This window comes from Callospermophilus lateralis, chromosome 8 (genome assembly GCF_048772815.1).
Source record: "Callospermophilus lateralis isolate mCalLat2 chromosome 8, mCalLat2.hap1, whole genome shotgun sequence".
NCBI lineage: Eukaryota > Metazoa > Chordata > Mammalia > Rodentia > Sciuridae > Callospermophilus > Callospermophilus lateralis.
Window position 1 is genome coordinate 30,367,931 of NC_135312.1, and position 15,881 is coordinate 30,383,811.

General features: G+C 37.0%; 1 protein-coding gene across 1 annotated transcript in view; it reads right to left on the reverse strand.

The window, feature by feature from the left end:
- Positions 1-2,664: 2,664 nt before the first annotated feature.
- Positions 2,665-15,881, reverse strand: part of Ugdh (UDP-glucose 6-dehydrogenase) — a 28,443-nt gene continuing 15,226 nt past the window's right edge. Inside the window, exons 4-12 of the mRNA XM_076864606.2 lie at positions 14,146-14,346; positions 13,838-14,035; positions 12,784-12,931; positions 10,681-10,775; positions 9,083-9,213; positions 7,998-8,131; positions 7,531-7,622; positions 7,308-7,418; positions 2,665-3,816 (exon numbers count right to left, since the gene is read on the reverse strand). Of these exons, the coding sequence (XP_076720721.1) occupies positions 3,706-3,816; positions 7,308-7,418; positions 7,531-7,622; positions 7,998-8,131; positions 9,083-9,213; positions 10,681-10,775; positions 12,784-12,931; positions 13,838-14,035; positions 14,146-14,346 (1,221 nt within the window). The 3' untranslated portion in view covers positions 2,665-3,705. The remainder of the gene's footprint in view (positions 3,817-7,307; positions 7,419-7,530; positions 7,623-7,997; positions 8,132-9,082; positions 9,214-10,680; positions 10,776-12,783; positions 12,932-13,837; positions 14,036-14,145; positions 14,347-15,881) is intronic.

The following is a 15,881-nucleotide window of genomic DNA, read 5'->3' on the forward strand; positions in this document are numbered from 1 at the left end:
ATTATGTTTTCCCCCACCGGCCACCTCAACCCCTTGCTATCTATATTTGTAATGTGGTCCTTCAAAGGAAAAGGCTATAAATGTGCTCAGTATGCCATATTGATTACCAAGAACTCCACTTGTTGCCTTTTTAATATTAGCTTTGTAAATAGTTTTACATATATTATTATCTGTATGTGTATATATGTATTTATATATATATATATATATTTTTTTTTTTAAGAGAGAGGCGAGAGAGAGAGAGACAGAGAGAATTTTTAATATTTATTTTTTAGTTTTTGGCGGACACAACATCTTTGTATGTGGTGCTGAGGATCGAACCCGGGCCGCACGCATGCCAGGCGAGCGCGCTACCGCTTGAGCCACATCCCCAGCCCCTGTATTTATATTTAAATCAATCATTTCAGGATTCCTGTAGTAGCACCTCTTGTTGAGCTGCTTGGATCACAGTTTGAAAATCATTATTAGATAGCAGGTGACATTTGAGTATGTTTTGTTATGATGTAGGCTTGGGTCACTAGTCTCAGTAAAACTAAAATCCCTCGTAATTCCCTAAGCTTTTGTGTTACTACTTAAAATAATGTCACCTACTACTGTGTTTCCTAAATTCCAGTTATTCACGTACAGTCTTCATAGTGTTTGCTTCATTTGGGTGGGAACTATAGTATTATATACTCCTTTTTTAAAATAATTAAAATTTAAAACACTTTAAATCCCTTTAAAGTGAAACTAAATGAAGCCCAAATTCAGCCGAGAGGTCAAGCCCTTCACAATCTATCCTTTTTTCACCAGCTCTTCCTCCTCATTCTCCCTACAACTCCAGACAAAACCAGCCTGAACTTTCCTGCCTTCATCGTTTGGCTCCTATTGCTTCTTCCACTGATGTGCCCATTCTCCTCCCACTACCCTATTAAGATCTGTTCAGATCCACCTCAGATGCCTTCCTGCCTCCATAAAGGGAAATTTGCTAAGGGCATTATCCTTGACAGAAATAAGCCCATTCTTGGAGTAGAAGGTTAGATTAGCAGGTGGGGATGCATATCTGACTACCAGGGCTATTAGGAAGATTAGGGAAAAAATGTTGCAACCAACAAGATCCCCCTCACCTTTGTTAGTGTTTACTGTGTACTAGGCCCTGTGCCAAGGGTGTTACATGCATTACTAAGATAATCCTCACAAATTTCTTAAATATGTACTATGTTACCCTTGAATTATATATGGAAAATGGACACTTGAGAAAGGTTGAATGGGTCAAACTTTCATTGCTACTAACTGTCAAAACCCAGATTCAAACTTGGGTCTCCAACTGGCAGCTATCATTCATTGTCATAATAATTGATACAGATAGGAATTATCAGAAGCTTATATCAGTGGATAAAACTTTGAAGAGTAACAATTTGATAGTCTCCAAGTCTCTGCTTACCACAGACATAATTACAAAGGGCAAAATCATTCTGCAGCAGAGAAACCTGCCAGATACCACCCTAAATGACAAAGTAACATCACCAGAATGGAGCATGTTGATCTCCTGTACTTCTTGGTATGGAGTGTCAAAGACAGGAGATCACTTATGTGAGCCAGATGGCTTGAGAGGCTGAGGTAGGAGGATTGCAAGTACATTCTTTGAACTCAGCAACTTAGCAAGGCTATAAGCAACTTAAAGACTGTTTCAAAATATAAAAGGGGGCTGAGGATGTAGCTCAGTGGTTAAGCAAACCTGGGTTCAATCCCTGGTGCACACATACACACAAAAATTTATTTGGCTTTTTATCACGCCCATGTATTATTTTCAATTTTAAGTATTAGTTAATAATCTCTCTCTCTCTCTCTCTCTCTCTCACCAATTCTTCTACCTTTTAATCAGTAACTATATTTCACATGTAAGTATTACTTCTCTGTTCTAGGCACTGAAGCATCCTGCAAAACAAGTGCTTGATCCTATCTGCTTTAGCAGGATATCTCTAGGTTTATAATCCCTTTACTAGCATATAAAATCATTAAGCAAGATACATGAATATTTTTAAGCAGAAATGTAAAGCAAAATTCTAATAAGTTTTTAAAGCCTTAAGAATAAAGGCTCATCTTATGATCTTCAAACTCAACTGATGTCTTTCTCAGAGGTCTGCAAACTTTCCCTTCCTTCCTCTCTTTCTCCCTTCATCCCTCCTTCCCTTCATTCCTTCCTTCCTTTTCTTTTATTTGTGGTACTGGAGGTACTGGGGATTGAACCCAGGGGTGCTCTACCTCTTAGCTACTGGTCTCACAAAATTGCCAAGCCTGGTCTTGAACTTGCTATCCTTAGCCTCCTGAGTAGTTGGGATTACAGGAGTATGCTACATACTTTTTCTTAAAGGGCTAGACAGCAAATATTTGTATGCTTTGTGGGCCAAGAGGCAAATTTGAAGATATTACGTAGGGACTTATATAACCATTTAAAAAGTAACTGTGTAAAACCACTCTTAGCTCCCATGTGGCTGGCCCGATTGTGATTATACTTTGCCAATGCCTGCTTTATTGGTAAATCCCCTCCCTTTCTTGCATCATTTGAAAGAATGATGTAATTCCTTTTTCTTTAAAAAGTGATGAGTCATTTTTTTCTCACCTGTTGAATCACCATGACTCATTTGTTCTTCTACCATGACAAAAATTATACCCACACGGTAGTTGATGTCTAATTTATATATTTGTTATCTGTACAGATGTTTCTGTCCTCATCTTTACATTTGACTCCCTCATCTTACTGAACCCCCAAATGTTCAGTCCTATGTATGTTTAACACAGTTTGCACACTCTGAGCAGAGCACAAATGTATATGACATCAAATGTATATACTACATACTTTCATAATGATCAAACATAAACAAAAACAACCATTGCAGATATAAAAGTCAACAAGAGACATAGGAAAAAAACGGATAGAAATACACACAAAAATTCTTGTTTTTGAATGATGCTATTTGTAATTTGTAAAATCTTTTCATTTTTATATATGAAGTTATATTTTTTTACTTAAAGAAAAATTAGAATTAAGAATAGAAAAATGCAAAATAAAGGTAACAAACATTTTTGACTTTTAGACTACGAAAGTAATATTCAATAAGGAAATCTGACAAATAGAAATAGACCATACTACTGATTTTCTCATGTTAAATTTAAGAGAGACGGATAAAGAACTCCTCAAGTTAAAGACTATATGGAAATGAACAGTGATGATCTTTTGGGGTAAAAAAAAATCAATGTTATTCTCATTAAAACAAAATGAACAAGGAACTTTTAAACAGACCATACTTATCAAGGCTACTTAGCATAGTATTTTGATGGCTTCAAAATACACAATGACAAGCACATAAACCAATGCCTAGGAAAACCAGGTTGACTTTACAATGTGATATTAAAGTGCTGTCTGTGATAATCTGTAAAATAAAAGGTGTTTGAAGTTTAATTTTTATTTCACAAAAATTGACACTGTTAAAACCAACATGATTATTTTCCATTCATCCAATAACTGAGCTAATAATATAAAAATATGTAAAAAATATTATAGATTCATAATTACCAGATATGCTAATACTCATATAACTAGTATAAATTTGATGATTAAAAAAATAAGTTTGTTTCCTTAAAAACGCTTGATTCTTTACCATTTAATATCAGATATTTGCTATCCTGAAGTACCAAAATCATCGTAAATAAAAATGGCAATGTCTATACTTTAGGTTTCTTATTAGGTGGATCCTGAAGACTAAACTTTGGAATTTCACCAGAAGGAGCATATGGAATTCTCTTTGAAGATACCTTCTTGCCAATTGTTTCAATCTGAAGAGAAAAAAGATTTTAAAAAGAGAATTATTAATGATTATAACACATAAATGTAAGAGTTCTATAATGTAGTATCAAAAGGAAGAAAACCAAGATTATTATTCTTATTACAAGCAGAAAAAGTTTCTCAAGTTGTCTGAGTTGCTGTGAGAGATCTTTGGTTCTTTCTTTATTTTCTGTTTCTAGAATCACCTCTACTCCACATCTCATTCATGTCTAGACACTCTCATTCTGCCATTCCCCACACAAGGCAAGGCATCAGAGCAGAGTCACTTGCCTCTGTCGTTCTTAGTAGCATGTATGAAAGCAATGAACACGGAGATTCCAGTTAGTTCATGCCTCTCTCATGCTCTGCTCATTTCCATTTCTCTTACATGGAAAAAACTTGTGAAGTTATAATAGCATTGTTCGTAAGGGTGCAGGCTTCAGATTCTGAAAGGGCCCAGCTGGAATCCTGACTACACTTGCTATCTTGCTAAACGTTCTAGATATTTCTTCCTCACAAATGGTGTTATAACCATTTACCTCAAAAGGTTGTGGCAAGAATTAAAGTGCTTAGCTTTTAATACAAGTCAGCTTTTAATAAATGAGTCATTATTATTTTGCACATAATATTTTTCATATATTCCATTTATTCAAAATAATCAGTTTTATCATTAAAAAGGCTACTTTTTTATAGTCATAAGTTTATCTCCCCTCCATAGCAAAGTATAAATATACTACTCCGTTTTCATTTCTTCTGAATTAAAAATTGATATTTGTGACTATAAATAAAAAAATTCTGCTTTATATATTTGTTTGCTTGTTTCTTTTGGTATGAGAGATTGAACCCAGGGGTACCTTTCCACTGAGCCATATCCCTGCCCTTTTTGTTTTTTTTATTTTGTGAAAGGGTCTTGCTAAGTTGCTGAGGCTAGCCTTGAACTTGTGATCTTCCTGCCTCAGCCTCCCAAATTGCTGGGATTACAGGCATGCACCACTGTCCCCTGCTGGCTTTTTCAGTAATTCACATATTTTGTTTATTTAGTGACTCCATTCCTGTGTTTTGTTTTGTTTTTTTAACTAGGGGAAATTAGCTTTTAGAAGAATTTAAAATCATTTTAATTATGTTATCCTTCTACATATAGTAAGTGAAAATTTGTCTGTCTTGAAAATAACCTTTTATAAAGAACATTTCTGAGTTTAAGTTACAACAGGGAAAAACAGTCATGTTGTTACTCACTAAGGAGGGGTAGGATAGAGGAGTCCCCAAGGTCCTTGCTGGGAGAGTTAGCAGACACATCATCTGACTCTTGCTTCAATTCAATGTCTCATAAATGAGAAACGGCACTGAATTCTAAGTAAGAAGGCCCTTCAACAAGTTGGCAAAAAGTTAAAGAGAACCAGACCTGGTGAGGTTTTTCTTGTTTTTGCTTATATATGTGTGTGTGTGTGTGTATGTGTGTACGTGTATACACAAACACATACACACACAATGTTTTTTTAGTTGTAGTTGGATACAAAATCTTTATTTCTATGTGGTGCTAAGGATCAAACCCAGCACCTCACACATGCTAGGTGAGCACTCTGCTGCTAAGCCACAACCCCGGCTTTGTTTTTGTTTTTTTGTACCTGGAATTGAACCCAGGGGCACTTAACCACTGAGCCACATCCCCAGGCCTTTTTTGTATTTTAGTTAGAGACAGGGTCTCACTGAGTTGCTTATGGCTGTGCTACCATGTCCAACAGATCTGGTGTTTTTGAATATCATACAAAGTCTTACTGGTACTTTTCCAGGACAGCTGGTGCTGAGAAGAGACACACAGCTGGCTATCAAACACTGCCCCCCTCTGCTCTGCTTGAGCACTAATGTGGACAGCAATCCTGTACCCTCCCTAATTACCCCACCTCCCCAACCTCCCAACCCCATGTACACACTACACTGAGGAAGTGGAAAGTAGATCCTTTGTATTAGTACTTTAGGGATCCCCAGTGGAATTCAAATAGATGGAACATACGAATGCACTATTCTGGGCAGAAGCATCTGTCAGCTGTCCAGAGGTTCCATGACAGACAAACTTTGAGATGAAGGCTGATACCACTGAAGCTTTTGTACTCTTCATTCAGACCTCTCACAGCACTGGGACAGTGCCAAGCATTCAAAAGGTATAGGATGAGCACCTGTTGATCACTCCTTTCCTTCTCTCAGCACCTGGTACTACAGATGGTAGCTATTCCCATATGAGGATGGACAGAGTTGCCCTCAAGACAGAGTACTTCCTCATTCTCCACCACAATCACACCCCAGCCCTTCCCAGATCCTCAGAGGTTAAGAGAAAACAAGAGGATGGGGTCAGCTGGAAGCAATAATAGACAATAATAATACTATATACTGTGTTTTGCAGTTTTCAAAACACAGTCATGTATTTTCTTACTTGATCTTTATGATACAAGGTAAGTCAGAGCACATTCTTTTTCCATATAATAGGTGACTGATGTCTGCTGTGTAAAAGAGACCAATACTGAATGTGATGTCAAATGAACTTTACATCATAAACTTCGGGAGTGGAGTAGTTACTTACAAAAGTCCCATAGAGAATTCCCTAGAGAACTGACGTATTGCCCCAGAGTTATTTTATTGCTAAATAAGAAAATATGAACCCAGTTTGGGGGCATACGCCTATAACCGCAGCAATCTGGAAGGCTGAGGCAGGAGGATCCCAAGTTCAAGGCCAAATTCAGCAACTTATCAAGACCCTTTCTCAAAAAGTAAAAAGGACTGGGGATATAGCTCATTGGCAGAGTGCTTGCTTAGCAAGTATGAGACCTTGGGTTTGATCCCTAGTACTAGAAAACAACCAAAAAAAAAAAAAAAAAAAAAAAAAGAAGAAGAAGAAGAAGAAGAAAAGAAAAAGAAAGAAAAACATAAAAATTATAAAACCCACACAATAGGTTTAAAAAGAAAATAACCACCAGGTGAAGTGGCAGACACCTATAACCCCAGCAACTCAGGAGACCAAGGCAAGAGGATTGCAAGTTTAAGGCCAGCCTCAGCAACTTAGCAAGACCTTGCCTTAACATAAAAAATAAAAAGGGCTGGGAATATAGCTCAGTGGTAAAGTGTCCTGTGTTCAATCCTTCAATACATCCCCGAAAAAGAAAGAAAGAAAAAAAACAAATAAATGAATAGGATCATGGGCTGGGGTTATGGCTCAGTGGTAGAGCACTTGCCTTGCAGGTGTGAGGCATTAGATTTGATCCTCAGCACTACATAAAAATAAACAAAATAAAGGTATGGTGTCCATCTACATCTAAAAAATATATATATATTTTTTTAAAGTAGGGGCTGGGACTGTGGCTCAGTGGTGGCACACTTAACTGGCATGTGTGAGCCACTGGGTTTGATTCTCAGCACCTCATATAAATAAATAAATAAATAAAGGTCTATCAATAACTTAAAAAACCTATTAAAAATAAATAAATAAATAGTAGTCCAGGATCATGATTACCTGGAAGCCAATGGTTTGTAGTTCATTGTGCAGCCCATCCAGGACACGTCGTCCATCAAAGATAAAGGCAGGCTTCAGCATTTTTTTATGAATGCGTTCATAATCTAATTCCTGTAAAGATGTATGGACAGAACAGTTAGTACACATGCACGAAAACATACTCAACCCCACTGATACTAGAACACCTCTAGAATTCTCCTTAATATGATTTCTGTCACCTTACCTTAAACATGTCCCACTCTGTGCAAATAACAACAGCATGAGCACCATCACATGCTTCATATGGATCCTTGGAAATGGTCACAAGTCGGGACACTGTAACAGCAACAACAATAAACCAGGAACAAGAGTTACGTGAAACCATGTATTTTAACACTGGAATGTAGGAGCTTAATGTCTGATAGAAATGGAACATTATGGTTGAAGTGAAGGGGTGATGGTGGGGACCTGGAGCACCCCCAAACCTTCTTCTAGAAGCATCTCCTTGGAACATCTGGGGCTTTGTGAAATATATTGGAAAAATTATTAGACTAACCCACAAATGAGGACATAATATCTGTTTAACTTTAGAGAAAAAGAATTGAATTCAAGGCATACCAATGATATAAATGGTAAAAGACAATGGTTTCTAGAGAACAAACAAGTTTTGAGCACTGCACTCAAGATGATTCATGAGACTCAAAGCCTTACCTTGGTCATCCTCTGAAACACCTGGGTGAGAAAGATCCACAACTATTTGTTCCCTGGGTACTTTTGGATCATATATATGGAGGTGTGCACCTTCATCCATCAGATATTTACTAATATATATACTGGAGGATTCTCTGAATGAAAAAAAAAATTAATATTGCTTTAAATGACTTTATATTCTAATACTAGGAAATTTAAGATACAAGAGTCACTGTCTTTCAGCTGGCCGAGTGGTAAGGATATGTTCATTTTTATTCTTTTTTTTTTTTTTTTTTTAAAGAGAGAGTGAGAGAGGAGAGAGAGAGAAAGAGAGAATTTTAATATTTTTATTTTTTATTTTTCGGTGGACACAACATCTTTGTTTGTATGTGGTGCTGAGGATCGAACCCGGGCCGCACGCATGCCAGGCGAGCGCGCTACCACTTGAGCCACATCCCCAGCCCAAGTTCATTTTTATTCTTATTTTTTATTGGTTCTTTTTAGTTATTCATGATATATTAGTTTGTTTGTATGTTTTGTACTGTGGATGAAACCCTGGGGCACTCAACCACTGAGCCACACCCCCAGTCCTTTTTAGTATTTTATTTAGAGACAGAGTCTCACTGGGTTGCTTAGCACCTCACTTTTGCTGAGGCTGGCTCTGAACTCACAATCCTCCTGCCTCAGCTTCCCAAGCTGCTGAGATTACAGGCATGCACCACTGTGCCTGGAAATTCTCTAAAATATGTGTATACATGTATTTCACAAGCAAATCCACCAAGCAAAGGATCACTGTTAAGATGAGAAGTTAGGGCTGGGGATGTGGCTCAAGCGGTAGCGCACTCGCCTGGCATGCGTGCGGCCCAGGTTCGATCCTCAGCACCACATACAAACAAAGATGTTGTGTCCGCCGAAAACTAAAAAATAAAAAATATTAAAAATTCAAAAAAAAAAAAAAGATGAGAAGTTAAAAACATTCTCAAAGGGTTTGAATTGTGTGCACAGGTCCTGCTGGGGATTAAACCCAGGGCCTCGTGCATATACTAGGCAAGTGCTGTACTACTGAGCTACATCCCCGGCCCTGAAATGTTTTAAAGAACACATACCTCGTATCACCAGTGTCCTTTTTGAATGCAAAACCCAAAATTGCTATCTTCTTATCAGTCACTGTATTAAATAGACTATCTATGATCCGAGAAGCAAATCTCCTCCTCTGGTAGTCATTCATGTCTATGACCTGAAATAAATGTATAATTATGCAATATTAATTAAAAAAAAGTACAGCCCATGACATACAGTACTCAGAATTAAGGTGGGTCCTCCTATATGAACATTAAGCTTATATATTTACAGAAGACAAAGATTAACCAAACACTCTGATGTCTATAAATTTAAAAATAAAAAGAGGGCTGGTGATATAGCTCAGTTGGTAGAGTGCTTGCCGCACATGCATAGGTCCTAGGTTCTATTCCCAGCACCACAAAAAATAAATAAATAAAAAGTACTACCCAACCCCTTCCTTAAAGCCTTACTGAACATTTTCATTTTTACTTGGCTTGATCTGACATGCATCAGGATGGGATGGACACAAAGATGGGGTGCATAGCTAATTTTAACTGTGAAGGCATTTAAGATCCAACTATAAAGACAGACTAAATAAAACAATATTCTCCATAACCACTTTCTCCAAACCCTGTGGAAATAAGGCTTTAAGCAATCAAATCTGAAAGTAGGTCCCTATGTGCTTATGTCTCACCATTCACCAGAATTTAGTTTGAGAGGAAAATGGTCAGGGTATAGTCAACGTGCAGACTTAAGAGCTACCTCTGGACAAATCAGGACACCACAAATACTTTGCAAGGTTTTTAACTAAATGTTATAAGACTAATAGTATCTGATCACCCAATGTGTTAAAATTTAGACTGGTGACAATGCTCATAAGGAAAGAGACTTTTTATTTAAGGTTCTAAGTTTCTAGGGGCCATATCAAACCTTGAGAACTTGGGAACTGAGCCCAAAATGTTGGAAAATTAAGACTTGATCTGTATTTTGCTGGATTGAGTGACATGACCCAGAGTGTATATTTTCCCTAAAAAGCAAGCATTTCCTTAGGTTCCTTCCCATATCTTTTGCTGAAATCTGAAAAATTATAAACTCGGGAAAAATATAGTATCAAGTATAGTGGCCAGTACCTTGGACAAATTATTTAACATCTCTGTGTCAATTCTCTCATCTGAAAAATGGTATAATGTTAGTGATGAGGATTAAATGAGATAATTGCATGCAGAGTGCCCTACAGAGTACACAGAACAGGGTAAGCAAGGGTTTCCAACATTAGCTCTGTGAATATGAAAGGGACAAAGCCAAGTGTCAGTTGATGCAAGCCACTCAAAAGCATCACAATACAGATTCCTCCTTTAATTTGTATTTATGCCTTTCAAGATAGAGAATTATCAAGAACTAGATAGTTTTTTATTTTCTCTGGGAGCATATTTAGTTATGAAATTAGAAAAAATATTGGTTTATCAGAAATTTCCATCACAGTTGACTACCAAAAAAGACTAACTAAGAACACGAACATCTAATAAATAAACCTAAAATAAGTATATTGATTTGAGTTCTTAGGATAAATTCCATCAAAAACACTTCACAAAGGGTGACGTGTTTAATTGTAATCTAATCAGAAGTTAAAGATTATTAATACCTGCTGCCAATAACGAGCTACTTCAGGCAAATTCAGAGCCTCACAGAGATAAACCAAATTTAGGACATCCTTTTGGAAGCAGCTCCCACCAAAACCTGAGGGCAGAAAAAAATCAATAATATTTTCATATAAGAACCAGAAACTGAATCATGTGACAAATTCTATACCACAGAGGATCCAAACTAAGATTTTTAATAATATAATTCCAATGTTAGAAAATTAGTGAGTTTGTAAATTGTGTGAAATCTATCAACCCCTTAAGTAATTTCCAAATAATTTTCTAACAAAAGTTTCAATATGGGTACATTTGACATTTTGTTTTATTTTTACCTTCTTTCTCTCTCTCTTTTTTTTTCTTTCTCTCATTCATTGGATATGATTGCCCTATATCTCTTACTCTTCAGTAGGGCTAGCAAACTCACAGGAAAGAGCCAGTTGGTAGATATTTTGTGGGCCACACAGTCTATTGCAACTATTCAATTCTGTCACTGTAGCTCAAAAGCAGCCATTGACAATAAATAACAAAAACCGTTATGTGTTCCCATGAAATTTATTTACAAAAACAAGCTATGGGGTGGATTTGAGTAGAGGGACAATTTGCTCACCCTTGATCTAGTGTAATTTAGGATGCATTGAGGGATGGTATAAACTTTGGAGTAAGACACACTCGGCCATTTAATAGTTGTATGATTTTTGAGCAAGCTGAAAAAGCCTGAATCATCTCTAAAAAGGAAATAACAACACATTCCTAACAGGTTATAAAGATTAAATGAGATATAAAAAGTGCTGGTACAGAACCTGGCACATAAAAATGCCTTCAGTAAATTGTAGATATTTTTATTAAAGTATAGCTAGAAGAAAACATAAAAAAAGATATAAAAGGCCAGGGAAACTAGTGTGGAAAATGACAGATAATCCCTGAAATACTAGAATTTCTGCCTATAGCCCAATCTGTAAAATATTCTATTGAGTGTTATACCAACCTTATTAACTTAATCTAAAAATATAGTCAATTCTCATTATTTGGGTAGTTATATTCAACAAAGTCACTACAAACACTGAAGCATTGCTCCTAAGTAAAATACAGGGTGAGGTTGTTGCAAGTTTCCACTCATGTTTTTTTCAACTGATCAGTACAGCACCTGGTTTCACACATGCTCATGTAATACATACAACTGGTTCACTAATGCTGAACTCATGGCCAATGGTTCTATAATTCACACATATTTTCTCCATAAGACACATCACAACCTTCTTGCACTTAGAACCACTAAACAGCACTTGGGCACTCCACTTGGGGGCCATTTTAAATCATAAAGTCACCAACAAAAAGCACAAGTATGGCCAGGAGCAATGGCGCACGCCTGTAATCCCAGCAGCTCAGGAGCCTGATGCAGAAGGATTCTAAGTTCAAAGCTAGCCTTAGCAAAAGTGAGGCGCTAAGCAACTCAGTGAGACCCTGTCTCTAATAAAATACAAAATAGGGCTTGGTGGTTGAGTGCCCCTACCCATCCCCCCGCAAAAAAAACCCCACAAGTATGTGAAAAACTGCACACAAAGGACATTGTTTACAGTATAAGAGCTGGAATATGAAGGCAAAGCATTGCCTTATTCAACCTTGCAGACTCAGATGCCACACAAATTCTTCACTGTTCCGCTTGTCAGAGAATTATGACAGCCTTAGTATTGATTCTGAGATCACCAAAAAGTTTTAAGGAGTAGAAAAATTCACAAAACAGATTCCATGAATAAGGATTGACTATATTTCACCTGGACACATTTTCCAAAATGTATTAGTAAGAAAAACAATAGTGAAATTTGTTTCCTACTTGCTTAAATAAGGTGTTACTTAGTATTCTTATGTGGCCCCCAAACTATTAATTTTTTTCCTCCAAAACACTGAACTATATTTATCCTATAATCAGTCATTACTAAACAATATAGGCAATTATTGCCTCACTTAGGAAGTCCAGGGTAGGCTGAAGGACAAATACATAATAAAATCTTTTATTTTCTTAAAGGATATTAAGTTAAAAAAAAAAAAAAAAAGACTTCCCTGAAGTTAAACAAACCCACATTGGGTAGAAGAAAACGTTAATTTACCAACACTGGCTTTTAGAAACTTATTTCCAATTCTCTGGTCCATTCCAATGGCTGTTGCTACCTCTTCCACATCAGCTCCTGTTGCTTCACACAGAGCACTGATGGAGTTAATGCTGCTGATTCTCTGGGCAAGAAAAGCATTTGCTGCCTTAAAAAGAAAAAAGAAGAAGGAAAAGTATGGTGAGGGGAATAAGTGATTTTATACATCAGTACCATGCTTCATTGAGTTGATGCAAATGCTGTGGAGATACAAAAGTTACTGATGACCTAAATTAAAGGAGATAATGGATGGTCTGGTAAGAAACATGTTTTACATAATAAAAGATGATTTTTAAAAAATATTTATTTTTTTAGGTGTAGTTGGACATACTATCTTTATTTTATTTATTTACTTTTATGTGGTGTTGAGGATCAAACCCAAGGCCTCGCACCTGCTAGGCGGGAACTCTACCCTGAGCTACAGCCCCAGCCCCAAATAAAGAGGATGATTAAGAAAAAAAGGGTAAAAGGATGGAAAGAGTGATTAAAAAATACTATCTCAATATAGCTTCCATGTTATCTTACATCTGATTAAAATTTTTGAATATTCCAAGAATATTTTATACTCTGATATTTGATCCCTTTAGAAAATTTAGTTCATAATTTGAATATGCAAGAACATTATCTTCAAAAGGATAACATTTTATTAAAATTAAGAGAGTATCTGGGGCTGAGGCTGTGGCTCAGTGGTAGAGTGCTTGCCTAGCATGTGTGAGGCACTGGGTTCGATTATCAGCACCACATATAAATAAATGAATTAAATAAAGGTCCATACATCTAAAAAAAAAAAAAAAAGAGTATCTGTGTAGCTTATCAGATTTAAGAGAAAAAAACACTTGGCTTTAAATTTATGGAAGGTAAGTGGGGTATGTGACATGTAGCTGTAGCCCCAGCTGCTTGGGAGGCTGAGACAGGAGGATGCTCAAGCTCAGGAGTTCCAGGCCAGCCTGGGCAACATGGTGGGACTGTCTAAAAACAACAGTATTTAATGGGGAGTTGAAAGCCATGCACTAACCAGCTTAGAAAGCTCTGAAGACCAAGTATTGGTGGTAAGAATCTTTTCCCTGGGAACCCAGTGCTCATACACAGCACACAGCGCCTGCACAGCTCTCTGGCCCTCTGGGGTCTCATCCCCTCCGATCAGTACTCTGTCTGGGTTCTTAAGGTCCTTGATGGCTGTTCCCTCTGCCAAGAACTCAGGGTTGGACAGCACCTAAAATCCCGATACAAAGCAAAGGCTTAAGTTAGAAATAATTATGGGCAATCCAAAGCCATCATATCTACATAAGAAGAACCAGATTCTAATGCTTCATTTTTTTATACCTGTAAATTCAGGTTGGGTTTTGTGTTCGCGTCAAAGATGCGACGAATACTTTCTGCTGCTCGCACTGGGACTGTGCTTTTCTCAGTCACAATTTTGTACCCGTTTGAGTTTTGCACGATGCGTCTAGCACAAGCTTCAATATACTTCAGATCTGCTGCCCGGCCTTTCCCCATTCCATAGGTTTTTGTTGGAGTGTTCACCTGATGAAAGTATATGGGACAAAGAGTGATTTCAGGATATTCCTCAGACTATCAATTCATGGTCAAGTGGGAAGGTCACTAAATCAGCAGTCATGATTGAACTCTCCTTACTTCCATGGAAACAGTGCATTTTATAAATATAATCATCAGAAGAAAAAACTTGAAACATCTGGAGAACTCATTCAGTGAATTTTTGTTGAGAAGCTACTACATATGTGCCAGATACTAGAGTAGGCAGGTTCCAAGCTAACCCTTGGAGATACAAATGGATGAGAAAGTTTTCATCCTAAAGAAGTTCAAGGTCTGAAAAGAAACATGTTTCCTCTTCTTTCATTTTTTTTTTTTTATTGTATGCAATATATTGTCATAAGTCTCTAAAAATAAACTTTGAACTCCTTTTTAATTCCATTTCTATAGCCCTATATCAACAGCTTTTTAAAAATGTTTTGCAGAGTCGGGTGTGGTGGTTCATGTCTGTAATCCCAACAACTATGGAGGCTGAGCAGGAAGATTGTAAGTTAAAGGCCACCCTGGGCAATTTAGGGAGACCTGCTCTCAAAACCAACAAATAAAAAAGAGCAGAGGATGTACCTCAGTAGTGAAGTATCCCTGGTTCAATCCCTAGTACAGCAAAAAAAAAAAAAAAAAAAATTGCTATTTCATTCATGAATGATTCCTTAGCCCATTAAAGCCAGATATCAACTAGCATCTTCAGAACAAAGGATACTACATGCTCAGGACTTTCAAATGGCAAGAAAAATAAATCATACTCCAGAGTCTAGGCATTTAGTCTTGGCTTAACAATAACATACCACTTTGGACAAGTGTGGCTGCTTCTGCCTCAACAACCTCAATGGTAAATAAGTACTCTATAAAAATTAACACATGAGTCTAAAATACATAAATAATAAAAATGAATGTGCTATCAAAAGTTTAAAATTTAATGAGAAGAGGAATAATTTTTTAACGGGTAGTAAATAGCATCTTTTTTTTTTTTAATATTTATTTTTTAGTTTTCGGCGGATACATCTTTGTGTTGAGGAGCGAACCAGGGCCGCACGCATGCCAGGTGAGCGCGCTACCGCTTGAGCCACATCCCCAGCCCAAACCTCTTCTCTTGACAAGCTTATGATTATGACCTAGAAGGAAACTAATAAAGGAACCAGGCAAAATAAATCAAAACTTGAGGATTAAGCTGAGGTGTAAAAAACAGGAGTCATTTGCATGCATGGAACAATTTAGGATACCTCTTAGACCTGGAAGGCAGGGAGCAGAGAAGGGCAAAGATGGCTGATGGGGGAAGGCAAGACGGGCTAAAGATGGAAGATGATCCAACAGCTTCCCCTCATAAAGTAGCTCTGAGATAACAGTTGAAAATTGATTGTGCAGTTGAACATGCCTATAATCACAACCACTTGGGAAGCTGAGGCAGGAAAATCACAGTGTAGGCTACTTAGCAAAACCTTGTCTCAAAATAAAATAAAAAGGGCACTTCAACATTGAGTTATATGCCATTTTGTATTTTTTATTTTGAG